This window comes from Neovison vison, chromosome 8 (assembly GCF_020171115.1).
Source record: "Neovison vison isolate M4711 chromosome 8, ASM_NN_V1, whole genome shotgun sequence".
Classification (NCBI taxonomy): Eukaryota; Metazoa; Chordata; class Mammalia; order Carnivora; family Mustelidae; genus Neogale; species Neogale vison.
In genome coordinates, this window is record NC_058098.1 from 30,928,974 (window position 1) to 30,955,805 (window position 26,832).

Sequence of the window (26,832 nt, forward strand, 5' to 3'; positions counted from 1 at the left end):
AACAGTATCAACTACTTCCAGTCAAGAGTTTGTTAGCCTAGGGCGCCTGGGTGGCTCAGTGGGTTAAGCCGCTGCCTTCGGCTCAGGTCATGATCTCAGGGTCCTGGGATCCAGTCCCACATCGGGCTCTCTGCTCAGCAGGGGCCTGCTTCCCTTCCCCTCTCTCTGCCTGCCTCTCTGCCTACTGTGATCTCTCTCTGTCAAATAAATAAATAAAATCTTAAAAAAAAAAAAAAAGTTTGTTAGCCTAAAACACTTCCGTGGAGAACTGAATTCGGTAACCCCACATGTACTAAGTCTCCTAGCCCCGGGAGCATCAGAAACGCTCACAGAGAAACAGCATGTCAAATGAAGGGGAAATATCCTGGAAAAGCCAGTGTTGAAGGAGCTATAAACCTGAGCAGGCTCAGTGGAGAGGTGGCGGGTGCTCAGGCCGCACGAGGAGTGGATGACGTGCCCTAACCATTTTCTGATGGCTTGAGACAGATTCAGGGCCCCACCCTGGCCAGGGGACGCTGTCAGTGTGGCTGAGGAGTGCACGCAACCACCTACTACACGGACGAAGGACATGATGCTCAGCCAGACAGCCTAGCCCTTGCCCCCCTGCACCCCGCCACCTCACCTGCACCAGCCTGCCTCCTTCCCTTCCAGAAGGCCCACTAAAATAATGAGAGCAAATAGGCAGGTGTGGACAGGTTCCAGGCATTATCTCACTTGATGCTAACAATTTCACCATTATTACCACTTTACGGATGAGGGAAAACGGCTTTCAGAGAACAGGCAGCTTGTCCAAAGTCACAAGGCTGGAAAACAGTGGAACAGGAATGATGCCTGCTCTGACGCCAAAGCTCTCCAATACAGCTGGTTAGGGGGCTGAGGCAAAGCTCCCTCAAAAGTCGTGAGCTCCAAGTTCTCACTGGCTCCCAATTCTATAACCTCCTACCCAAAATTTGAATTAAATGGACTTTTTTTTTTTTAACTTTAGGGGAAAACCTTGCAATCTGCTACTATATGCCTGCTTCATGTGACAGAATATGAAAGACTCTCACCCTCATGGTCATTCTGGCAAACATGGCTCACCCTGAATCAACCGTGCTTCTGGCCCCATCCCACAGGTTACAACAGAGAAGGGCAATTGTCGAAAAAAATCAAATACCACCCTGAGGACACAGTCAGACAAATTCAAACCACTAGACTCAACAAGACATCTGGCCTGAGTGCTTTATGGAGGCAAAGCTATGGAGGAAAAATGTGAGGACAGCCTATTATTCAGAGACCAAAGAGACACACTAAACAAATGTGCCACATGACCCAGACTGCATCCAGATTCAGGAAGGTGGAGAGGACAGTAGGGAAGGTATTTTAGGGACCTCCTGGGAAATTAAACAGCCTGCCTGTTAGATCATATAGCAGAACAACAGTGCTCTCAGATGTGGTAAATCATCCAGTGGGACCCTCAGTCCCACAAGTTTTTATGGGTCAGCTGGCACAGAAGCCACTTTACTTTCAAGGGGTTCAAAAAACTGCACGTATACCCCAAGTACATATACGGAAACAGAATGCAGGAGACTTCCCAATCTCCCCCATCCCCAATCTAATCACTGCTTCCCTCCACCCTTGCAAGTTTTATGAACAGTTAAGAGTTCAGAGCCCTCAGGGCCGCCTGGGTGGTGTTCAGTCGTTAAGTGCTGCCTTCGGCTCAGGTCATGATCCCAGGGTCCTGGGATTGAACCCCACACCAGGCTACCGCTCAGCAGGAAAGCCTGCTTCTCCCTCTCCCTCTGACCCTGTTTGTATTATATTCCCCCTCTTGTGCTCTCTGTCAAATAAATAAATAAAATCTTAAAAAAAGAGATTTCAGAGCCCCAGACCTGAGTGTTGGAGGTATCCTGCAGCCACCCTGTACTCAGTGAGCACACATCACATACAGGCCCCAAGAACTCAGGAAGGTGAGAGAAAGGGGAGCGCCCTCTTCAGGACAGACAATCTGCTTAGACAACAGGCTGCTGCACCAGCTACTAGGATGCTCTTGGCCCAATCCCTACCATTTCTCAGCAAAGAAAGGCTCGGCCTGCTTGTGGCAGGCCTGTGGTGGACTGGAGTGGCTCCTCTGGGAAGGGGCCAGCCCACCTGCAGTCTAGTCTTTTGTGAGAGAGCTTAGAGGGAGGCCTCCCAGTCTTTTGCCCAGGCAAAAGACTGAGGCAACCCCCAAACAAAGCACCTGCCACACTTCAGGAAAGATGGGGGGGCAGGGTTCCCGGATCTTCCTTCACCCCCAGTTCTGCACTGACACCTGGGGTGAGGGGTGAGGACTCTGGAAAGCTCAGAGCTGTACAGAGACTTGGCCTCTATTTTAAGAGGTGGCAGCAGCCAAAGTGATATAGTAGCTGAGTCCTCCCTGAAGCCAGGGAGGCAACACTGCTGCCAGCTGGCTAGCATTAGAGGGTGGGGGGGGGGGAGGCGCAGGGGAATCGGAACAAACTTGCCCCAATCTCTCAGGATTTCAAAGCTTTGCATTAATTCTTGGAACAAGGCTCAGGAGTTCCCGGGACTGACATCACAAACTAACCAAAATGAGAATTGTTAAAACCTCAGTTGAGGGAACTCAGCAATGAAGATGTTGTTGAAAGCAGAGTGCAGGGGTAAAGGTCAATGGGCAGGAGCAAGAAGGAAAAGGCAAGGTGGGGAGGAGGGAGGCAGCAGCAGCAGCAGCCTTGGCAGAATGACTATCCCCAGCAGGCTGAGGCTCTGGGCAGCACTAAAGCCACAGGAATCATGGGGCATCAGGGACTGAGACCCACAACAACCACCATTTCCAAACCATCATGGTCCCCAGAGGAAAGGAAAGGACTTGGTGCAGAGGGAGGTGTGCAGGGAAGGGAGGAGGGTCTGCAGCACACATGGTGTGGCCTCGGCCAGCCCCGCCGGGTGACCCGCCCCCAAGGAGCCTTCACTTGGCAGCATCCTGAAGCTGGTGCTTGGGGCTTACACAAAGACACACACTGGCTTCACCTCCACCGGTTCCTGAGCAATTCTGTCTACTTTCATGGAATAAAACAGGTTTCCGGGAACAGCGTGCCACTCTCCACCTGGGTGCCTGTGTGAAGTGAGAAGGAGGGACAACCTGGTCATAGCCCACAGCTCAGGAACACTGACACTTTCCTCCATCTTCGGCTCTAAACCCAGCTTTCTCAAAGTGAAGGGCCCACGCCCACTGCACACAGTACAAGAGAGCACTGGGTACTCAGCACAAGGCAGGGAGGTGGGGGAGTGTAGGCAAAACCCCGTACAGAACTCAGACACTTCGTGGTCTGACAATAGGTCCTAGATACCATGCAAGCTGAACATGAAACTCTTTTCCCTCTGCGGCTGAACATGCAAGCTGAACATGAAACTCTTTTCCCTCTGTGGCTCTAAGCCTAAGGAAATGGGCACTAAACTACAAACACACGCACACACACAGACCACCTACAATTCTTACAGCTGGGACACGGAGAATAAAGCCCGCTCCAGACACCAGCAGCCCCCCCACACACACACTGTCCCACCCTTGCCATCCCCACAACACCAATGGCTTTATCTATTTCTTTAATCCTGTGGTGATCCAGAAGTAAATATGTGAGTCTGTTAAAATGATCCTTCACGGCCTATAGTGAGCATCCAGCAGAACTGTAAGATCTTTCAAGGACTCATTCTCTATCAAGTCTCAGATGGACTTTAGGAAGTTTGTAATAATCTATTTGCACAATAATGGCAAAATGTCACCTACAGGCCACCTTCAGAAGAGGCACCTCTCCTTTTCACAAAAGGAAACAGAGCTGGGGAGGTTATCTGCTCCAAATCAGAGGGCTGAGCCAGTCCCTCTAACTTCCTGTGCTTGCTGCACTCCCCCATGTGTGACGGGAAAAGAAACCATTATTTGCCACCTGCCTTCAACTAATGCTTTACACCAAGTACTGTAGGTTCTGACTGCCCACAGGATTACAGTTCATTTAAAATGTCCAACAAGGGGGTGCCTGGGTGGCTCAGTGGGTTAAGCCTCTGCCTTCGGCTCGGGTCATGATCTCAGGGTCCTGGGATCGAGCCCCGCATTGGGCTCTCTGCTCAGCAGGGAGTCTGCTTCCCTCTCTCTCTCTCTGCCTGCCTCTCTGCCTACTATGATCTCTGTCAGATAAATAAAATCTTTAAAATAAAATAAAATAAAATATCCAACACCCTGATTTTTTAAAAAACTACATCAATTACCTTTATTAGTTGCAATCCTGTTAGTTTTCCTTAGAACAGTAATACCTCACTTTTAGTGTTACTCATCCATTAAAGCAGCATCACCGCACTGCCAAATTAACCACACACAACTAAACACCTGACACGTGCATCCCACCTCTATCTGGGCCAGCGCCGGCAGCATGGCCTTGGGGAGCCTCTGGAACAGATCCTGGGAGGCCCCTCCTCCACCCCATCCTGAGTAGGAGCTGGGTGGAGCCGGGTATCTCAGTACCATGGACGGCTCCTCACACTGCGGTCCTAGGCCCGCCTTGCTCCGCTGGAAACGTGGGAGGAGGGGCTGTGTAGGGGAGGCAGGGGGATATGTGGCCACTGTTGGGATTTCTGCTCTTCTCTCACTCAACCTACAGGAAATGGGCCAAGGGTATAGGAGATGGTTCCACTGGAGAGGGGAGCCCTGCCCCTTGGGGCCCAGAGGAAGGAGGGAAAGAGCAGGGATTAGAGAAGTCAGTCCTCTAGTGGGAGGGGTGAAGGGTGGGAAGATGCAGAGGAGATAGAACACTTGAATATACAGGTGCAGCAAACAAACCTCAGAGGTGGTGACCAGCCAGGCAGGAAGGGGGAAACACCCCTCACCATCTCAGTTCACCTGTGCTCAGCAGGCCCTCAAATGTACAGTGGACAAACACTGAAACGAATGTATCAATAACAGCTTAAGACTTTGCAGAGTTGGAATCCACAGCACTAGCAGCAAGGATCCCAGGCAGGAAAACAGTGCTGTTAGCACAGAGAAGGAGAGCAAGAGTTAACCCAGTGCAAGAAGGGGCAGAAACCTGAGGGGGTGACACTGGGGGGTGGGTTGCTCCCTCAATTCTCCCCAGACCCAAAGGCAGCTGACTCAAATTCATCCAATCATATTCTTTAATAATCAACACACACCAAGGCACACCCGTGTTTTTATTTCCACTTTAGGATCAAAAGCAGGAATGGACTTCCAGAACGCAGGCTACAGCTGAACTCATCATTCAACCCTGAAAAACACACACGTACACACACTCTGTCTCCATCTGTCTCTCCCCACTGGCCCCTGGCTAGCTCCACACAGGGACCCTGAAACCTCTAACATTTTCCTTCCTATTTCCCCTCCAGAATCCTTGCATGAATCCCACTGTCTTTCTCCTAGATATCCCTGGTCCCCTGAATCTGGCCCATCACCCTCTCCACACTACATCCAAGTAATGTCTTTCAAGGCGCAGCCCCAGTAGGCAAGTGCCCCGCCAGTGGAGCCCAAGCAAGCTCTCTTGTCCCGCCGAGAACACCCAAGCATCAGAGACTGGCCCACAGCCTGGCCTCTGGTCAAGGGGGAAGCCTCATCAGGCTGACTTCCTGCCTTTGCCCCTGCCCTGCCCAGGATGGAAGTTCCGTCAACCCTCCTGGGCCAAGAGCCCACTGAGTCGTCAAGACCCATCTCACATGCTATCACCTCTCCCAGGACTCTCCCTTCAAATCCCCAAAGGTGCAGGTGGCTGTCCCGTAAGCCTCATAGCACACGCTCATCTCAACAACCCGCACAGCTGGGTCCAGGCACCCGGGGCCTCCCACACAGACTGTTCGCTGCCTATCTGCTGGAACAGGTCAGTACTTTCCTCCTCTTTTTTCCCACGTTAAGAGTATGGACACCACCACACTGTGACAGCCACAGAAAATCCACATCCCAAGACGAAACCACATGAAAGCCCCTCAACACACGTTGTCCTGACCCAGTTGCACACATTCACTAACACGGTTGGCAGACGGACACCCACCTCCCAATCCACAGCTAGGCACGCCGCCACACCACAGTAAGGATGGGACCCACAGCTTCCCACACCTCCCAAGGACATGGGTGGGGCTTCCCCGACACAACGCTCCCACCGTGAAACCGAGCAAAGAAAGCCGCACTCACCATGCCTCTTGAGCACGGGGTGCAGATAGGCACTTAGTGCACACACAAATGTTTGCATGCGCACACCTACTGCAGCTCTACATGCTGGGTCCCCAAGCGATCCCAGCAGGTATTTCAAAGCCCTCTCCTGTTCCTTCTCGGCTCAGCTGCTAGGGGGTAGGTACATAGACCCAAGCTGTTCTGTTTAGGTCTCTTGGGCCCCAAGAACGGGTAAGGGGTAAGGGGGTCCTGAATGGGTTCCCTCCCATCACTTTGCCCTCACCCAAAGGCCCCCCCACTTCTGTCTCACCAGCAGGCAACTGTGCCTGCGGCTGCCAGGCTCAACTGTCAGCCAGGACTAGCCTCCTTGGCATAAGACCAGGGCAGAGCTGCACACTGCATATTTTACCACACTAAAGACATATGCTTCCTCTCTTCTGATCAATCAGCAATCTTCACTCTTCAGATCAACTAGCAATCTCAACTGTAAGCACTGCCCAATTTTACAGATGGTTTGTGCGACGAGTTCCCCAAGGAGTCAGCTGTTTAAAAAAAGAACAATCCCAAGCCACCCTGCCAGAGAACCAATGGCCTGTATAGAAGGTAAGGCTCCCGAGTCAGTCAACAAAAGCTTTTTAATACACTCTGTATTTGAAATACAGAATCTCGAATGCTTTCTCAAAGGACTGAAAGATGCTCCCAACCAAATTTATCTACCTGGCTCTAAGAAAATAACTCAAGTCCTCCTTGGAATGCCCAGAACACATCCCTTCCCTCTCACAGGTCAATGACACCCTGCCCCTCCCCTCACAGGTCCTCTAAGGAGACCATCCCCCTGGGGTAAGGGAGGTGCTCAGAGTGGTGGCTACAGGCAGGATTGCAGGGGCTGGGGTTGGACAACTCCAAGAGCTGGGCACCCCCACAGCCTTCTATCCATCCACAGACCTGCCAGGAAGCTGCCCTATCCCTTCCCAGGACGCAATCTGCAAAGCCAATCAGAACACCTTAACTCTGCTCACAGCCCTTCCCGTATTTCTCCTGTCCCCAGGTAAGGGCAACCCTCGGGAGGTCCCTGAGGGTTCAGACTCCTCAGAATACAGTTCACGAGTCTCAAGCTGCCTTCTGTAGCTTCTTGTTCTTGTTCCCCCAGCAGAGAAGGCAAAGCCCTCCTCAGGCTGTCTCTGACAGAGCAGGGGACAGAACTCCCAAGTGTACTCTGCTGCCCTTCCGCTGGGGACAGAGGGTCCTGCCGCAGCAGGCTCCAGGCCGAGAGCAGAGCCGGGGGCAAAGGAGGAGGCTGAACTGTGATGAGGGTGGAAGAGCAGAGAGCAGAGGAATGAGCGGCCCGCACAAGGAGGCAGGCAAGGACGGTTCTTTTCCTTCCCGTGCCAGCTTCATACCCATTTGAGCTGGGGGCTGGGGATGCAAGGTGAACCAGCCAGAGCCCTGGCACCGAGGGGAGCACAATCCCATGGGAAAAGACACGAAAACAAAAAAGGACAGAGTGGACTAAGAGCCACATCAGAAGACTGTACACGAGATGCATGTGTGGGGATTCAGAGGAGGCAACAACAGAAGCCTTGGGGACACAGGCGTGCTTTACAGAGGGGGAGGGACAAGCCAGGAGGATAAGTAGGGTTTACTGGTTGCTGGGGAGCACAAGCATAGGAGGAGAAACAGCGGGCTCAGGGAGGAGCTCAGCCCAAAGCAAGTGCAGGGCTCAGAGGCCAGCCCACGGCAGGGTGGTGGGACAGAGAGCAAGGGAGAAGCCTATAGGGTGGGAGTGGTCAGATTTTGAAAGGGGAGTGGGGCTACAGCCTGGCAGGCAGCCCAGGGGAAGATGCAACGGGAGCAAGATGGGCAGGGGGGCACAGAGTGGAGAGCAGAGCCACCCTGGAGGCAGGGAAACCAGTGGGCACGAGCAGAGCAGTTAGGTCTGAACTAAAGGAAGGGGGACAGGAAGGGGATCCTGGAGAAAATGAGACCTGCCCACTGGGGATCCGGAAGGAGCGGAGAGTGAGTCTGAGTCTCCAGCTTGCCCGCCTGGGGAAGAGAGGCTGGGCCCTCCACCAAGAAAAGAAACACGGGGGTGGGAGTTGGGGGGTTGACCGTGGCCACTAGGATGCCCCCCACCCTGCCAGCTCCAGCCAGTCCTTCCGAGCAGCCCTGAGTGAGTGGCCTCACTCCATGCCTCAGGGGGCTTCGGCACCCCAATTCAACACCCCAATCTCACCTGCATCCAAACGTTGTCTGCAGCAAGGTTGTGATTCCCACGCAGAAGAAAATGGTCCCGATGAGCTGGCTGGTGGCCCACTGGTCGTAGCCCACGCACATGGCGTCGGCCAGCAGGAAGGGCACGGCGATGGTGCCACTGAAGCACGTCAGGTAGTGCTGTGGGCGACAGGAGGGGTTGGGGAGAGAGGAGCGCTTCCTCGTGTTTCTGTCCGATCCTATCCGAACCGGAGCCCCGGCTGTTTGTGAACAACAGCCCACAGGAAGACTCTCTGGTGTTCAGGGTACATAACGCCTACCCTGTAGCACATCCTCTCCCTTCTTTAGCGCTTCTCCTTCCTGGCAGTTTCCTGTCTATGGCTCGCCTGAGCCCGGCCTGCACAGGTGAGGTTTATTTACAGAACTCTGACTGGGAACACCTGCTTTGTTCAAATGCTTTTTTAGCATCAGTTACTAAGATCTGAGATCCCTTTCCTCTCATCTGTTGACACGAATTGTGTTGCATGGAACTATTCCTGAAACAAGCCCTCAGCAGTCAGGCTAGGTTTTTCTTCTCGGGTGTGATTTGCCAATATTTCACGTGGCATTCTACATATATATTCTTGAGATCATCAGTCTGTCTTTTATTTATTTTTTCTTAAATTCTCTCCAGTCTGTGGGTTAAAGTTACACAAGCGTCTACGCACAGGGTGTTTCCCATCTTTTTCTAGGGCCTGGCATTGTTTGACTACCATCAGGAAAGGGTTATGGGTGTGTGGGAGCTGTGGGAACCCTCCAGAAAGTGCCCATCCCCCATTCCTCCTTTGGGACCTAGCCCCCGCTTTTGACCCCTGGTGGGACATTCCGGGCACTTGCTGCTCACTTCCCTTCCTCCCAGAGATCCGTCTGTTCAGGTCCCTCTTCTGATCTGCAAACTTCCTACTTCCCTTCCCAAGTTTCCCGTCTCTGCTCTCATTTGCCAGAGTGGGTTGCCTAACGCCCGACACTCCACTATGCAACACTGAGAGGTATTCCAGACGGGGAACAGAACGTTCCTGTCTGGGACTTTGCAGAGCTGCTCATAAGCTTAAGAGCACTGCAGATCGTCAAGAAAGGCATGACACATGCAAGGTTTCCTGATCCTATAAGACCAGGGAATACTTCTAAAGACATCTGTAATATAAACATTTCTAAAAGTGAGTTTCCTGAATCTGATTCAGGATACTCAGCCCAAGCTAAAGACAACTTAGCTCCTTTGGCTGTGACTCCTCCTTTACTAGACACCTTTCAGTCCAGGTAACCAGCTACTTTGATGCCCGTGTAGGAGGTGGGGACAGAGGTGCTGAGGGTGCTGGGAACCAGACCAAAGCATCCGATGTCTGCAGAGACTTCCCCTCCTCCAAGTGACTACACGTGTCTGGGGTGCATTGGGACCGATTTTTCTCAGCATCTGAAACACCTCAGGTGGAACAACCCATTCCAACTTGAGAAAGGAAAAAAGGAAGTCAAACCTCAGAACAGAGCCCGGGCGAAAACAACCAAGGCAGATATAGGCCAGGGCGTCAGGGCCTCTGGGCCTCCCACCAACCCCTAAGTGGGAAAAGGGTACATACAGAGAGAGGGGATAAAAATACCCAAGATGCAGGGCCCGCGTCAAGCTGGGTCACCACCCGTCTGGTCTCCCAGCATCTGGTGGCTTGCCCACTGTGTTCCCACGGCAGTCCGCAGCAGACGAAGCCTCTACGACAGTGGGTCTCCCTTCCCATGCAGAGAAGACCGAAACCTCCTATGTGCATCCCGGCCAACAGGGCACTTCTTGGTGTCACCCCAGTTTCACAGCAGAACTGACCACGACCGGACTACATGACCAGGAATGAAGATCAAAACTTCTCCTCCCTCCCTCACTGCATTCTCCCCTCTTTCTCTATCTCACCGGTCCTTCCTCTTTCCTGCCACATCACTCGTCTTGCTCATTCCATGAGAGTTTTCCCTCTTTCATGCCTGGGTCCACCTCTTCCTCCTGTTCTTTTCTTCCTTCCACTACTATAAAACGGATGCTAATGAGTCCCAGTCGCCATTGTTAAAATAGAAATTTATAATAAAGTTGTCCATAAATAAAAATCAAAATTGAATTTTTAAAGAATCCAGACAGACAAGTTGAACATCTGCTGGTAGTTACATTCTAAGGGAGCCATCTTACCTGTAACCCCAGAAATATGCACAGGTACCAGGGGGGGACATCTTCTATGGTATAAATCATGTCCGATCTCTGGGGGTCTAGACTGCCGGTACTATCCAGGGTTTCGGCAAGAGAGCTCTGTGAGTGACAGGGAGAAAAGGCATTATTTAATAGAAGCGAGGACAAGGAACACACTCAGCTCGGAGCAGGCCACTATTACTGAGAAACAACTTCACGAAGTGGCGGCCATGCTCTTGCAAAAATCAGCCTTGGCTGCCTTTGATGCAATGCTCAACACACTCAGCGAGACGACCAGTCCTCAGAGTTTGGGGGCTCGGTATCCCTCGTCACAGACGCATCCCCAAGAGCACCCAGCTTGCTCAGGGTTTCTCTCCAAGCCCAGGGGGCCCTACACAGAGAGGGATGTTCCCTGGTTGACCCCATAAACGGATGCCTTGGCACGAGCAGTTCTCGAATGGTGCCTCAAGGGAAGAAAACGTTTTAAAACGCTAACCACTTTCAGACAAAGAGCACTAATCTGTCCCTTCTACCCTTCCCATCCCTGCAAGGAGAAAGACCGCTGAACTTCAAAACAAAGTCCTACACCCTCCTATCAAAACACAGCCGCTCTGACACATGGCGAGTGAAAAGTAAAATTCGAAAGGACACAGATAGGATTTCAATTTTTGTTTAAAAACAGACAAAGATATATTGATAGTTTAGGGGAGAGGGTTTTTTCCTCCCTCCCCATTACTACAGTCTTCTAAAAACATTAAGTGTTGTATGCTTTTTGAGCCAAAATCTTCACAAAGACTGAACACTTTAGATTATAGTCTAGACGTATTCAGTTGACGTCTACATTACTTCTCAGCTAAACCGAGAAAACTCAAGATAACCTCAAGTTCTCCCATGTACCCTCAAAACTGCTCTGGGTTCTAAAACTCTATGAACAATTTCTTAGAATCCGAGATGGGCACTTTAAGTCTTGTAATTTAAAAAAAGTGCCTAAAAGGAAAAAGTAAAAGATGTTTCACAAAAAAGGATGATGACCTTCTGACATTATCTAGCCCCACTTGTGCCCTCTTGTCCATGGATATGGTCCACAGAAAGACACTGACTCCCGGTTTGTCAATCAATTTCCTGTGCAGAGGCAGACAAGGATTTGGGGCCCAAATACCACTGAACAAAGGAAGTGACGCAATTCAGCCTCACCTTTTAAAGCCTAAGGGTAAATAAATGTCTGATGTAAGTTGACATTTTAGCTAATCCAAACGAGAACTGAGGTTGACCTTTCAGAGAACTTTTCCTTCCATTCTAAACAACAAGATAGTGGCAGATCTGCATTCCTGAATAAGTTAAAATGGATCATGTGTGCCTTTAAAAAATCTGTTGGTAGGGGTGGTAGAGAAAACACAAGTGTGTGAACAGTGTGGTATGCACTAATGTGCAGGAAAGGGTTAACTCAGCAGGTCTGGGTTGTCCAAGCCCTCACACATTTCAAAAAAATGGCTTGGGGGTTGGTTGGGTGGTTCAGTACGTTAAGCCTCTGCCTTTGGCTCAGGTCATGATCTCAGGGTCCTGGGATCGAGCCCCACATCAGGCTCTCTGCTCAGTGGAGAGCCTGCTTCGCCCTCTTTCTCTGCCTGCAGCTCTGCCTACTTGTGATCTCTCTGTCAAATAAAATAAATAAAATCTTTAAAAAAGAAAAAAAAGGCTAGGTCCTTGCCTGGCAATTGGGAGACAGACCGTTAATCCTTGGAATAGCCTGGGGTTTTTTGGTTTGTTTGTTTAAGTTTTTCTGCTCATTTGAGACAGAGAGGGAGGGAGAAAAAGTGAGTGAGCAGGGAGGAGCAGAGTGGGGAGGGAGAAGGAGAATCCTGCTCTTAAGAATGTGTCTAGGGGTATCTGGGGGGCTCAGTCAATTGAATGTCCAACTCTTGGTTTCAGTTCGGGTCATGAACTCATGGGTCGTAGGATCTGCCTTGCATTGGGCTTCGCACTCAGCACTCAAACTGCTTGAGATTCCCTCTCCCTCTCCCTCTGCCCCTCCCACCCAACTCTGTCTCTGTCTCTGTCTCTCTCACACACACACTTTCTCTCAAATGAATCTTTAAAAAAAAAAAAAAAAAGAATAAGCTTTTAAAAGTCTAAAATGTAATATAAAAATGAATTTAAGAAATAATAAAATTTCCAAGAACTAACGGATATGTTTGCAAATTAGAAAAACCCACCAATGAATTAACTCAGTGAATTAACGAAAAACTATTCAGATATTCTGGAAGGCAGCCTGTTACCACCAATGTTGCTCAGACTCAGATATTTTGAAAACTCAATAAAACAATCAACTGCACTAAGAAAGACCTTAAAACAGAAATTTAAAAACAAAGGGAAATAAAACATGTTGTCATAAAAGAATTTTTTTTAAGAAAAGGAATAAAAAGTGCACATGAAGGAGCATAAGAGAAAACAGACATGAGTAACAAAGTAAGGGTCACAGGCTGGAAGTGGGAGAAAAAAAAGAAATCAAAATCAAACAACATAAGAAAAAAAAAAGATAGAGAGAAAGGATAGCTAGCGAAGGCTAGCAAAAGAGATCCAAAATTTGTCCCTCAAATAAGAAAACCGAAAGAATAGACTGAAACAAAAAATAAAGGCAGAATTCAAGACAGCTTTCCTAAAATAAAAGGGTCCTTAATGCTAAATACACCAAGTGCCAAAAAACACTGACCCAGAATAGTCAACATCAAAACATATCTAAGTAAAGTTACTGAATATCGAAGATAAAGAATCCAAAAAACAGGCAAAAAGACCAAGATGCTGATAAAAAGAAGAAAACAAGACTGGCCCAATTTCTCCACAGCCAAAATCAATACCAGAGAACCAAAGAGTAGCGACAACAAGGTATGACTCAATTATTCTCTTATCTTTGTACTACACAATTTTCCAAGCATATACAAAGGTGGAGATATGGAATACCAACCCCAAATCTCTCTCCAGCTTCAAAAATTACCAATAAGAATACAATGCTGTATTCTTGTCTAATCTATTCCATGGGAACTTCCTTTTTCAAGAACTGCTGGTACCTTAAGTTTAAACAGAATCCACAAGGATTGAAAGTTTAAAAGGCCTTTAACTTTAAAAATAAATCTCAACATTACAAAAATAGGTTCATCTTCTATTTAACAAGCTTGGTGACCATTGCAACCACCCAGCTATTGAAACAATGGGCAGCAAAAGACCCCAGTGCCAAGCCAGTGGGATATTCAAGTGGGTACACATTATAACTACTTCACTTGTAACTAGTTCCACATTTTGGCAATCTCTGCTTCCTAAAAACCTCATGCTATTTTACATTCTCCGGTCCCCCATGCAAGGGACCTAGGAAGTCACACGTCATAATAACCCCATTTTACAGATGAGGAGGTAGAGACCCTGAGGAGCCAAGCGGGTCGACCAGCAGTTGAACACACAGGCTGTCCACAAAGGCTGCATTTGCCACCATGCTGCACAGCCTCCCAGGAAGAGCAGGGTTGCTGCTTAGAAATTGCCAGAAACAACGGACTCTCTGAAATTGTGATTAATAGTGATTTGCCCAATACTGCTGCAACCACTTCACGTGCTGCTGTAAACAATGTAAAACAACAAATTGCTGATATTTCAATGGGAACATCTAAACCGTTTACTTGTAGTTACTTCATTCCTGTTTCAAATACCCTCACTATAAACAAAGTTCAATTCCTTCAACATCCCTCAAAGAGGAATCCCAGTAATACCGAGGTCAAGTTCAGAATGTACTGGGCGTGGGTCTCAATGCTATGGTCTTAAAGATTCATGGTCCGTGACTCAAGGCATTATCCTTCTGGTCCGTTTCATGAATAAATACCTTTGAGCACATTCCAAGATGGGTATCTTGTAGCTAACACCATATTAACCAGCATTTACTATAAGGAGCTCAAGAGTATTAAGAGACACCAGAAGTCAAGTTTTGTATAAAATAAGAAAATACATAACAACTAACAGCTAGCTATAATTAGGAAAACAAACATGAATATGGAGAACATGTGGGGTTCTCTCTCTGGCCCCCACTCATCCTGTCTCTCCTGCAAGGTTCCAGTGTTACTTCATGGTCAAGTGTTCAAGACACAGCCTTTCCATGCCCTTGAAAAAGCAAGATCCCAAAGGGTAGTATCCTCTGAAGTTTTCTTTGCGTGAATTCAAGACAGCAGAGGGCCTAAATTTCATTTTTTCTCTAAAACACGGATTGTGATAGCACCTCTCTAATTGGGTTGTGGTGAGGACTAACAGTGGCCCCTTGCCTGAATCATAGAGCCCAAGGTCTGGACCATTTACACTATTCAATACATGACAGCTCTTCTCCCGAAACCTGTCATTTCATAAAGAAAAGCAGCCAGTGAAACAGAAAGATATCCTCTCTCCCTAGTACTCAAAGAAATACGAATGTTTCAAAGTTTAGACAGTGAAAAAGATTTTCAAACAGGCAAATAAATGTCTAGCATAAATGAGCCAGACATTCTTCCTGCCAACAGTTCACTAGAATCAGTAAAAGGTACTGCCAGAGATGTTAAAAAGCCCTCAGTGTTAATGCTCGTTGTTATTCATTTCAAAAGATGACCATCGTTTCCTGGATAATGTAGGAGGGAGTTCAAAATCATGACAGCCTATACCCTGGAAATTCTGGTGACTCTTGATTAAGGCCCCAGTACACAAAAAATGGATACAGCTGTAAGAGTCTATGAATTCAGAAGCACTCTGCTACAAGATGTAGCACTGGATGCTGAGACCCAAGCAGGCCGGGCGGTGGCTCCCTGCCCAGATCCTGCTCCGTGGGTTGTATCTCAGCTGCGGACGTAGGCATCAGCCAACATGTCAACAGTGGCTACTTGAATTCCTGCACTCTGAGGACCACTTTAGAATCCAAGACCACAGGAATTTTAACATCTCAGCATGAATCTAATAAGCCTCCATAAAATTTATAATAGACTGACCAAATTTATAACAGCTTGACCAAAAAGCAATACTGGCCAAGATAGCCAAAAATGGAAAAAAACCACAAACACAAAAATTTGATTCTTCTAGAATTTCAATATAACGTCCTTGTTCTTTATCATTTTAGTGATGACACTGTAAACTTCCAGTGCTAATACCCAGGCTGGGTACTATTTGCAGGCATCGACTTTCTAGTGGTCTGTTTCTAGAATATTAAGTGAACACTATCTAGAATATTAAGTGAACATTAACTAAAGTACCATCCAGGGTCGCCTGGCTGGCTCAGTCAGTAGAGCATGCACCTCTCGATCTCAGGGTTATGAGTTCAAACCCCACAGCAGGTACAGAGCTTACCTTAAAAAAATATAACTGTTCTAGAATAACATTACATTATAGAAACTAATTAGCAAATTTTCACAGTGAAAATAAAATGTGCTTTAAAAGTCTACCAAATTGGGGCGCCTGGGTGGCTCAGTGTGTTAAGCCACTGCCTTCGGCTCAGGTCATGATCTCAGGGTCCTGGGATCGAGCCCCGCATCAGGCTCTCTGCTCAGCGGGGAGCCTGCTTCCCTTCCTCTCTCTCTGGCTGCCTCTCTGCCTACTTGTGATCTCTCTCTGTCAAATAAATAAATAAAATCTTTAAAAAAAAAAAAAAAAGTCTACCAAATTGGAGTGGCCTGGATGGTTCAGTCTTTTAAGTGTCTGACTCTTGATTTCAGCTCAGGTCACGACCTCGGGGTCATGCTCTGCACTGGGCATGGAGCCTGCCTAAGATTCCCTCCTTCTCCCTCTACCTCACCCTCCTTTCTCTCTAAAAATAAAAAATTAAAAACTAAAAGTCTACCAAGTAAAACTCAAATGAAGTTGAGAAGTTTTAGAGCTGTCGTGAAACCTGTAAATATCTGTCACTTTTCATGAATTAGCCATAGTGACCGACCCCCCCCCAAAAAAAAGGGAAAAAATCAATCAAGACATCTGGACCCTCTTTGGGCGGGCCTCTCCTGGCCCCTGTGAATAGGTTCACATATACTGACCTCTAAGAGATGGGAGGAGGCAAAAAAAAAAAAAAAAAAAAAGATTTTCCCATCTCAGCATGTGATTTCTATCACTCTTTTCATTGTCACAGTCTACATAAGCCATCCACAGGCTTCTCTTTTTTTTAATTATGAAACAATTTAATAAAGCTTTAAGTACTTTAACTAAGGATATTTAATACTCTCAAAGACAGTTTCAATCTGAGTTTTCCCATCATCCAAATCATCTCCTGAAAGACAGGAGTGAGGAATATGAAATCTTCTAATGCCACTAATGTGGCAATAATATCCAATTAATACATTATAAAACATTCTAAAGTGTCGGTGCTAGGTCATTTTTAAATGTATGCTATGCAAGATCTACTGGCTTCTCTTATTCTCGTTTACCGCAACAGAGTAAGCACCAGGCACAACACTAATAACCATCTATGTTACTATTTCGTCTAATCCTAACAAACTGAACAGACACTAACATTTTTATTCCCTCTTTGGAGTTGAGGCACCTGATACCCAGAGAGCTTAAGTAATTCCCCCGGGGATCTGGGTCACAGTAGCACCCAGAGCTGAGTCCAGACTCACACTCTGAACCACCTCCCTCAGCATCCTGGTTGAGGTCTTTAAAAGTAAGGACTTCTATATGGGTCTCACCTTAACTGCCATCAAGACAATTAAGTCACTTTCACTCCTCCTCATCCCTTCTATTTCCATTGTGAAAAGAACACACCCAGTCAGGGGCATGGAGAGGAGTCCCCAGGAAAGACAGCCACGCCCTGCAGCGGGCCTGGGACACGGGGAGGAGGCTGGGCCCAGGGGGTACCTTTTCTGCGATGCCGTTTTCCGTCGTGTAGATGGCCATGAGTTCGGTGTCTTCATTGTCCTGTTCCCCGCTGGACGTGGCACCTCCATTTATCACCACCTGCAGAGAAGCACTTCATTTATAGGCTGTTTCACGGCACATCGCTGCGCTGTGTGCTAACATTCTCCCCAGACGCCTTTTATAATCTTCGTAACAGACCCGAGCCGTGCGTGTTCTGCCTACCAAATCGGCCGAGTTTCAGGTTTTCTTAAAAGAACCCCTGGACAAGTGTGCACCGCCTCAGCAACTGTGTGTTTCTGGCAGCAGCGAGCGGTGCACTGCAGGTCCTATGGGGGAGGCCGGAAATGGAGCGGCCCCAGAAAGCCCTGGGAGTGCCCCCGGACCTCCAGGAGGCGTAGTGGGGCGCCAGAGCCGTGGACTCTGGTGGGGGTTGGGGGAAAGCATCCTATGCTGCCTTGGTCAAGATCCCTTCCCAAGTCACCGCATGATGAGGATTCCGAGCAGTGTCCCCCGGGAGAAGCAACACACACTGCTCATAACCCAACGGGCTGATGTTTCACACTGTGGTTACTATACAAACTAGCTTGCCAGCACAGGCGCAGGCAGGTAGTAACGGGTGTCGGGGCTGTTCATGCTGACAAAATCTAGTTTCTGGGCCCTCAAAGTAAGGACCAGAATTCATCACCACCGTCACATGTGCCTGCCCTGATGAGGCACATGGAGTCATCTTAGGTCTTGGAAGCCTGTAGCAATCTTTTTTTTTTTTTTTTTTTAATTTTTTTTTAATTTTTTTTTTTTTAAAGATTTTATTTATTTATTTGTCAGAGAGAGAGGGAGAGAGAGCGAGCACAGGCAGACAGAGAGGCAGGCAGAGGCAGAGAAAGAAGCAGGCTCCCTGCCAAGCAAGGAGCCTGATGCGGGACTGGATCCCAGGACGCTGGGATCATGACCTGAGCCGAAGGCAGCCGCTTAACCAACTGAGCCACCCAGTGGCTCCATTTCTAGCTATCTATCTTGAAAAATTGGTACTGAAAAATAACTGCAAGAATAGCAGCACAATTTTATTTTTAAAATATAGAGAAAAAAAGACAAAGTACATAAAAAGTTTAACATCTGGTATTGTAAAGTATATTAAAGAGAAGTAAAAAATCAGTGATGGGGTAAAAGACAGTCCAGCTCAACGACTATAGGCCACAAAGGTCGGTATCAGTAGTTGGTAAATACCTGCAAATCAATAAAACAATCCACAGGAAATGGGCAACTGACAGGAATCTACAACTCACAAGAAAAAATTTAAATATCTAAAACACATGATTAGCTGTCCAACCTCATTTAAAATTATAGAAATGAAATTTTTAAAATTTTCATTTTTTAACATAAATTAGGGGGATATTTTAAAAGATGAATCTGCTGTTGACCAGGGTGTAGGGAGAAAAGCTACTCTCAGTTATCAGAGAGATTACATTCTTGGTGGACTGGCCTTTCTGGAGGGTAAGTTAGCACCAGAACAAAATAGGCATCTTCTTGGACCCAGCAATTGCACTCACAGAAACTTGTCCCTCCAGAAATATCCATGCAAATGGTGTGTGCATTCAAGACTGATGACTGATATTTAAAATGCTGAATCCCTGGAAACAACCTAAATGTTCAAAAAAGAAAAAAAAGGCACTACAACCAACGGGAGAAAAATAAAGATAAACATTGTGAGATATAAGATACTGATTTCAAAAATAATGTGACTGGAAAGAAAAAGCCATTAAAAAAGAAAAAAATAAACTAAGGTACTAACAAGGTAAGAACTCCAAAAAATATTGTTTCTTTAAAAAGTCACAAAATAGGGGTGCTGGGTGGCTCAGTGGGTTAAAGCCTCTGCCTTCCGCTCAAGTCACGATCCCACGGTCCTGGGATCAAGCCCCGCATCAGGCTCTCTGCTTAGCAGGGAGCCTGCTTCCTCCTCTCTCTCTGCCTGCCTCTCTGCCTACTTGTGATCTGTCTGTCAAATAAATAAATAAAATCTTTTAAAAAAAGGTCACAAAATAGCCTAGAATTATCCTAATTATGCTTTTAAAAAAAATCTTAATAACCTCCCTGTTTTGAACAGTTGGGAAAGGATGTAGAAAGACTCCAAACTAATGATAGGAAGGCTACCCTAGGGACAAGGACTAATGATGGGCACACCTTTCATTTTTTATTCCCACACCTTTCATTTTTTTATTCCCACTCCTCCTTTAACATTTTATAATTGGCATGTATTTTTGAGTTGTTTGCTGCCTTTTTTTTTAATTTTTTTTTTTTTATATTTTATTATGTTACATGAGTCACCATACAAGTACGTCATTAGTTTTTGTTAGTGATTCAAGATTCACTGTTTACGTGTAACACCCAGTGCTCCACGCAATACATGCCCTCCTTAATACCCACCACCGGGCCAACCCTTTCTAAACAAACAATAAAAAAGATGTCCACCAAAGTATTAACTGTGGTTGTCTTTAATCAGTGGGGCCATTTTCATCTTTTTCCCTTTATATATTCTGGAATTACCTATAATGAAGACAACTACTTTTTGGAATGGGGAAGAAATTATAACGACTAAAGATCTAATAAGCAGCACAGCTTAGATTGAGGTGGTCCAAAGATATTTCAATCCCCCCTTTTTTAAATAGTTGAAGAAATCAGGCAGTGAAAAATTCAACTTCTTATACAGACTGATAACCTAAGCATTGAGGCTACTTTAAAGAATGCCAGAGATCTGCACTAACTAGTACGTAATTTTTACAGAGCAGAGTTTTCTTACAGCATCTTGAAGATTTATTTCTAGGACTACCTCTTAAGTCATGCGACAGCTTTTTTACACAAGTTACCTGGGTTTGGGACATTTGTTTGCCCGTAAAACCAGCAAGAAAGACCTTCCCAGCCAAGTTCAAGTCTACAACAGGAAACACTAACATACTATCAGAGCCATGCTCCAAGTCCTATCACAGCAGTGCTCAGCCCACGGAGACGCCAAGATGTACACACACTCATGATGAACTCTCCTACAACAACAACGCTCAGTTACTAAATCATCAAAGAAACCCAGATCGGATTCAACGTCCAGTCCTGGCTAAAACCCCCTTCATCTGCACACATGGCCCGCTGCCATGGAACAACTGCTCCGTGGGGACAGGGCTTCCTTAAAGGTGTTGAAAAGTTTTCGGAATTAGGCAGCAGTGATGGTTGCCCAACACTGAACGTGCTACATGTCACTGAATTGTTCGCTTTAAAGTGGTTAATTCTGTTAACCAATTGTGAGCATTTCACCTCAGTGATTTTTTTAAATTCATATATCAGCACGAAACAGGAGATTCTGGCAGGATTTATCAATTCCCACGCCTTTTCGGACTTACTACACACACACACACACACACACACACACACACACTCACAATGAGGTAACACACACACACACACTCACAATGAGGTAAGTACTAAAAGATGCAAATGCTTCCCAGCCCAGGCAAAGACTCACATATTCATTTGACGAGAGGTCTGAACACCTGCAGTGCCCAGGCCATGAAGATGCAGTCCTGGCATGCCACCGCCACCCCCACCCCTGCCTCCAAGGGGTGCCACATGCAACAGGTGCCAGGCTCAGGAATTTGGACTGGAGACAAGGGGCCCCCGCAGGGAGCTGCAAAGCAGGGGCAAGCAGAGGCGGGCCACAACAGGATGCCCCTGCAGACGGCCGCTCTGCTGTCGGCAGGCGAGTGGAAGGGCGAGGTGCGGTAAAGGGCTTGACAACGGGAACAGAGGCAGGCAAACCTTTAATGAGGCTGCTGCTGGGCACTCAAGACAGCAGCCTGGACCAAGGTGTGAACAGCGCTCTGGGACAGGTAGTGTGGTTCGGGAGAGAGCAAGGATGTGGTCCTAATGCCCCTGGAGACTGCCGGGATGGGAGCACAGCATTGTGGCTGCTGGGGGTGGGCGCCAAGCAGACATCACCGCAGTCGGACAGGTAACACACTAGCCCTGCACTGAATGTCGGAGTCGGGGGGAAGGCATCCCAGCCACTGTCCAGTTCAATCGCCTGGGCCCTGGGCAGATATGAGTCCTGGTCCCAAAGAGGCTGGTGCAGGCAGGGCCAAAGAAACCAACAACAGTTGAGCAGTGTTTGTAAACCTATCAGGAAGGTGGCTGATTCCTGGAAATCACACAGGACGCTTACTTTCCCAGGCCAGTGCAGGATGTTTATTTAACTATAAAGAGGACTGACCTAAATCACCATGATTTCTAACATTTTTCCACAGGTCAAGCCATGCCTGAGGACCTCAGAGTCCAACTTCCATCCCTACCAGCCTCCAGTTCCAGAGCTGCACTGCTGCCCTCCACCCTGGCGCCCTCATCCCCAAGGGGAGAACACATCCTACTCCAGCACTCTGCCATGTCCTGGAAGGTGGGAGGTTCTGGAGCAAGCGGCAGATGAACGAAGTTTCTACTGAAGGGAGAGGAAGACCTGGCAACGGAGAGGTGAGGGGGACAGGAGGTGGGGACGCCCATGAGGGCGCCTGCCTGACCCGCCGCCTCCACCGTATGTGCATGTAGGAAACGACCAAACATGACTGAAAAAATAAAACACTGCTTTGTTTTACTAATATGTTTCCTTTGGTTTACTAAATTAGCTATTCTGATACTTTAGGCTTTTTTCTAAATGTGAATTTTTTTAAAAATCAAATTTAAAATCCATTCTTCAGAAAAGCACAGATTTTTAAAAGGATTAAAAAAAAATGTTCCTGGTACTATCAGCGCTTCACATATTTGAATCTCTAAATATTACTTCAACTGGGAAATAAAACACAAGTTGGAAAGCCTCTTTAATGTAATAAAACACGTTTCCTTTTGTGTTATTAATAGCATGGCCGGTAACACCGCATCTTGGCATCTTTCATCCTAGGAAACTGATCTAGTTTTTATTTTTAAAAAGAGGGGGGGATTATTTTGGGGAACAGGATGTCCTTTCTCCCCACCAAAACTATTTGAAACCAGACCTGATGGCTTTAAATTTTTCCGCTACACCAGTATTATAGAATCACTCCATCAGCTGTGAATCAAGCAGGTTTTCTCTGCCTGCGTTTGTCCCCAGTATGCAAGGCTGAGGTGGTCTCTGTGTGGGACAGTGTGTCTATCACTCTGTAAACATGTCTTTCTTACTCAAGTATTTTATTTCTAGTAAACAAAGACATTAATGCTAATGTACTTGTTTCTAAACAGTAATCCCAAGACGGCCAAACGTATGGGAAGCAGGAGAGACAGGTGCAATAGAGGAGTGCAATGCTGAGGGTCAGTGTCCAGCAATGTCCGTTTACACCGACAGCAAACGAGCCTGTGTTACTCACACAAAGTGGCAGTGAATGGCAGCTGAGGACACCTGCAAGTGGAAGGGGACAGGGACCTGGGAAACCTTGTGCCTCTGACCAGAGGTTCAGAGCTCAGTCCGTCACCTGCCTGGGGTGTGGTGTAAGTCACCCACCACTCTCACATGTCCAATAACTAAGTGAGCTGTTTTCTACGTACTCACTTTGAAAGTAAAAATGAAGTACCCTAAATTAACTGTTTTCTACTCTTTTAATAAGAAGGTAGCACTATTCTTTCCCTCCTACACACACACACACACACACACACACACACACACACACACACACACACGAGATTATTTCCTCTAGTATCCGTATCTACAATTAAAATATCTTTAAAGAACAGCAGTATCCGGGAGCCTGTGTGGCTCAATCGGTGAGGCTTCTGACTCTTGATTTTGGCTCGGGTCATGATCTCAGAGTCATGGGATCAAGCTCCAAGTCGGGCTCCAGGCTGGGCATGGAACCTACTTGGGATTCTCTCTTTCGCTCCTTTTGCCCCTACCCCCCACACCCAGGCTCGCAGCACTTGCGCTCTCTAAAATAAAAAAGTAAATAAATAAAAAGAACAGAGGTATCAATCAAGATTAGTGTTTCTCAGCCTTTTATCCAAACCCCTTTTAAAAGATTATAAAAGAACATAAAAAACCTCCCAACTACTTTCAATATTCTCTGAAACTTCAAAATTAACTACCATGAAAAAGAAATCAAAGGGAGTATTCTACCACACACACTAAGCCTCCAGAGCTTGTGGGTCTTAGATTAAGATACTCCAAAAGATACAGTTGATAGAACACTTGCAACCCTGAAGTTGTCTTGCAACCCTGAAGTTGTCTGAGGCAACAAAGTCCCTTACCCTGTTTCCCCTGTTTCCCCAAATATGGCGGCCCCACGACACTCTTCAACAACCACTACTGCAGCCTCCTTCGCTTGCACTCTCAGCTTCTTAGGGCCGCCTCTTCATTTCCTCAGCCCTCTCCAGAAGGCGCCTAGGGATGCAGTGGCCAGAGTACCCTAGGAGTTCCAGGTCCACTCCCCTCCCCCGCCCCCCGGCCCTCAGCACAACTGTTCTTTGAGAGGAGTCAGAGGGGCATCACCTCTCCCTGGCTCTAGCCCCCATGCCGAAGCACTTTGTGGGCTGATGTGCCTGTCAGTGGCCCACGAAGAAAACTCCAGTGCTCCTCCTACCACACAGCCCGTGACAATGGTGATGGGGACAGCTGATGTTTGTGGGGCACAGATTCACACCAGTACTGGCACTCGTCTCCTTTAAGGTCCCCTGCCTGCCTCTCTGTTGATCTCTGGTTTAGGGAACAGAGTGGAGATGCAGAAGGTAAGTGGAGCATTTATTCACTGCCTACCCTGTACGTTATCTGAGGCAGATATGCATGATCTCATTTACTTCTCAAACATCCCAGACGCAGACAAGGAGGCTGTGACTACCAGTAGTGACAGGCACAGCTCTGGCTGAAGTGCCACCAGTTCCCCCTCCATCCCCTCAAACTGCTACGACGGTAACTTCTAATAGGTCTGTGGCATTTCTGATCTTTGGTATAGCTCAGCACAGACAAATGGGTTCGGGTGGGGAAGACAGACATTCACAAAGAACATGAAAAGCCAAGGAACACAGGAAAAAAAGTATCCTCCTCATGAAAATTCAAAACTAGTATGCTTTGCAATAAGTTTAACATACATTAGGCTAACATCTACTCTCGCAAACACTTGAGAAACAACCCAAGACCCCAGTGAAAGTGCAAAAGTCAGATTCACAATTTGCCATATGTCACACTACAAACAACGTTTTTTCTTTTTTTTTTTTTAATTTTTTTAAAAGATTTTATTTATTTATTTGACAGACAGAGATCACAAGTAGGCAGAGAGGCAGGCGGGGTGGGGGGGAGCAGGCTCCCTGCTGAGCAGAGAGCCCGATGCGGGGCTCGATCCCAGGACCCTGGGATCATGACCTGAGCCGAAGGCAGAGGCTTTAACCCACTGAGCCACCCAGGTGTCCCGCAAATGGAGTTTTCAATGGCATCAATATGCCAGGTTAAAACATGAAGCTAAAGGGCTTTATAAAGCAGTGTGTGTGTGCATCAGACTTTTATAAAAGAACTCTCAAATATTTACTTCAAATCTCTAGAAAGAAATACACAAAAACAGCATACTGTTTTTCTGGCTGATGGGACTCTAAATGATTTGTTTTCCTCTCATTATGTCGCTCCATAGTTTCTAAATTTTCCAGAGTGAACATATTTCTCTTGTAAGTAAAGAAGTTATACAAATAATGAAACAATGACAGAAAAGAAACCTAAATGCACTATAAGAAACAACAAGGAAAAGAAAACCACGGTTTTCTCGCTACTCCCATTTTATTCCAACACCACGTCTTTACCATGAAGCCTGGGGGGAAACGTGGATGCTTTAGAACAGGTACAATTAAAGGGAGTGGGGGAAACAAACACCGGGTAATTGGTGCCATGCAACTGCCCAAGCCCGTCATCCTCCTCAAGTACTGCACCAAATCCTAACAGGAAAGGAGCCTTTTCTCCATCAGAATTACGGACTTAGACTACGGTAAAGAAATCCATCTGAAATACCTTACCTCTAACTGTTCAAGTCAGGGATCCTGCCTACCTAGCTTAGGTAAACACAGGGCAGGAGTGAATGAGAATTTAGAGGTAAGGGGTTCAGGAGGTATAAACACCTCCAAGAAAAAGAAATCTGAATGCAAAAGACACAGGCACAGGAATGACAGACAGGGCTTGGAAAGGAACATGGCCAGGGGGCAGGGAGACCAAAGACCCCAGCTGACATGAGGATCCAAAGAACGCAGTGGCCCCAGGGATGACACCGATGGTGGGAGGGCTTGATCCCGTGGGGAAGGGGAAGCCTGGGCAACTGCTTCTGTTGCACACTCACCACATCTCGTAAAACCTGGAGCACAAAGCAACCCTTAAATAAGAGCAGAATGGACAGGAGGTGCTTTAAGGTCCAGATTCTGTGGATTTGGCCACATGCAAAAGTAAAAGACAATCAGCTAAAATGCTCGTTGACTTTGTAAACCTCCTCTAGGAAGTGACTGCACCAACTCTGTTATTTTATCATCATTTATACCACATTGTCTGTGTCCCAACAACTAGGTGGTAATTTTTTTTATTATAAACATCTCTCATTTAAAACTACCAAAGCTCTGGGGCGCCTGAGTGGCTCAGTTGGTTGAACGTCCAGCTCCTGATTTCAGCTGTGTTTGTGGGGTCCTGAGACTGGGCCCAGTGTTGGGCGCGGAGCTCACCCGCTTAAGAATCTCTCTCCCTCTCCTTCTGCACCACCCCCAACTCATGAGCACATTCTCTCTCTCTCTCTCAAAAATGAGGTAAAGAAAGGAAGGAAAGGAAAAAAGAAAAAACTACCAAACTCTATTTGAATTAAAAGCTGAAACACTAGGGGTGCCTGGATGGCTCAGTTGGTTAAGCATCTGACTTCCACTAAGGTAGTGACCTCAGGGTCCTGGGATCGAGCCCCACGTGGAGCGCTGCATCCATGGAGAGTCCGCTTCTCTCTCCCCCTCTGCCCCTCCCTCCATTCTCTCTTTCTCTCTCTTTCTCTCTCACATGCACATGCATGCACTCTCAAATAAAAAAATTTTTTTAAAGGGCTGAAATACTAAATACTATCTGAAATTTCAAAACCAGAGCATAAAAATTAGTTTTTAATAGGGCACTTGGCAGGCTCAGTCAACAGAATATACAACTCTTATTCTCAGGGTTGTGAGTTCGAGCCCCACTTGGGTATAGATATTACTTAAAAATAAAAATCTTAAAAATTATTTAAAGATTTACTTTAGACAGAGATAGCACGAGCAGGGGAGAGGGATAAGCAGACTTCCTGTTGAGTGGGGAGAGCCCCAGTAGAGGCTCGATCCCAGGGCCCTGGGATCATGAGCTGAGCCAAAGGCAGACACTTAACCAACTGAGCCACCCACGTGCCCCTTTAAAATTAATTTTTAAGAACACAAATTCTAAAAAGAAAAAACAGAAAGGATCTCA

The 26,832-nt window shown here is 47.1% G+C and overlaps 1 protein-coding gene across 6 annotated transcripts in view; it reads right to left on the minus strand.

The window, feature by feature from the left end:
• The window catches only part of SLC23A2 (solute carrier family 23 member 2), a 130,385-nt gene that overhangs the window by 38,386 nt on the left and 65,167 nt on the right, over window positions 1-26,832 (minus strand). For all 6 annotated transcript variants that reach the window (XM_044263410.1, XM_044263405.1, XM_044263404.1 and 3 more), the window contains 3 exons: window positions 17,397-17,495; window positions 10,560-10,676; window positions 8,382-8,539 (listed from right to left, as the gene is read on the minus strand). In XM_044263410.1, the coding sequence (XP_044119345.1) occupies window positions 8,382-8,539; window positions 10,560-10,676; window positions 17,397-17,495 (374 nt within the window). The remainder of the gene's footprint in view (window positions 1-8,381; window positions 8,540-10,559; window positions 10,677-17,396; window positions 17,496-26,832) is intronic.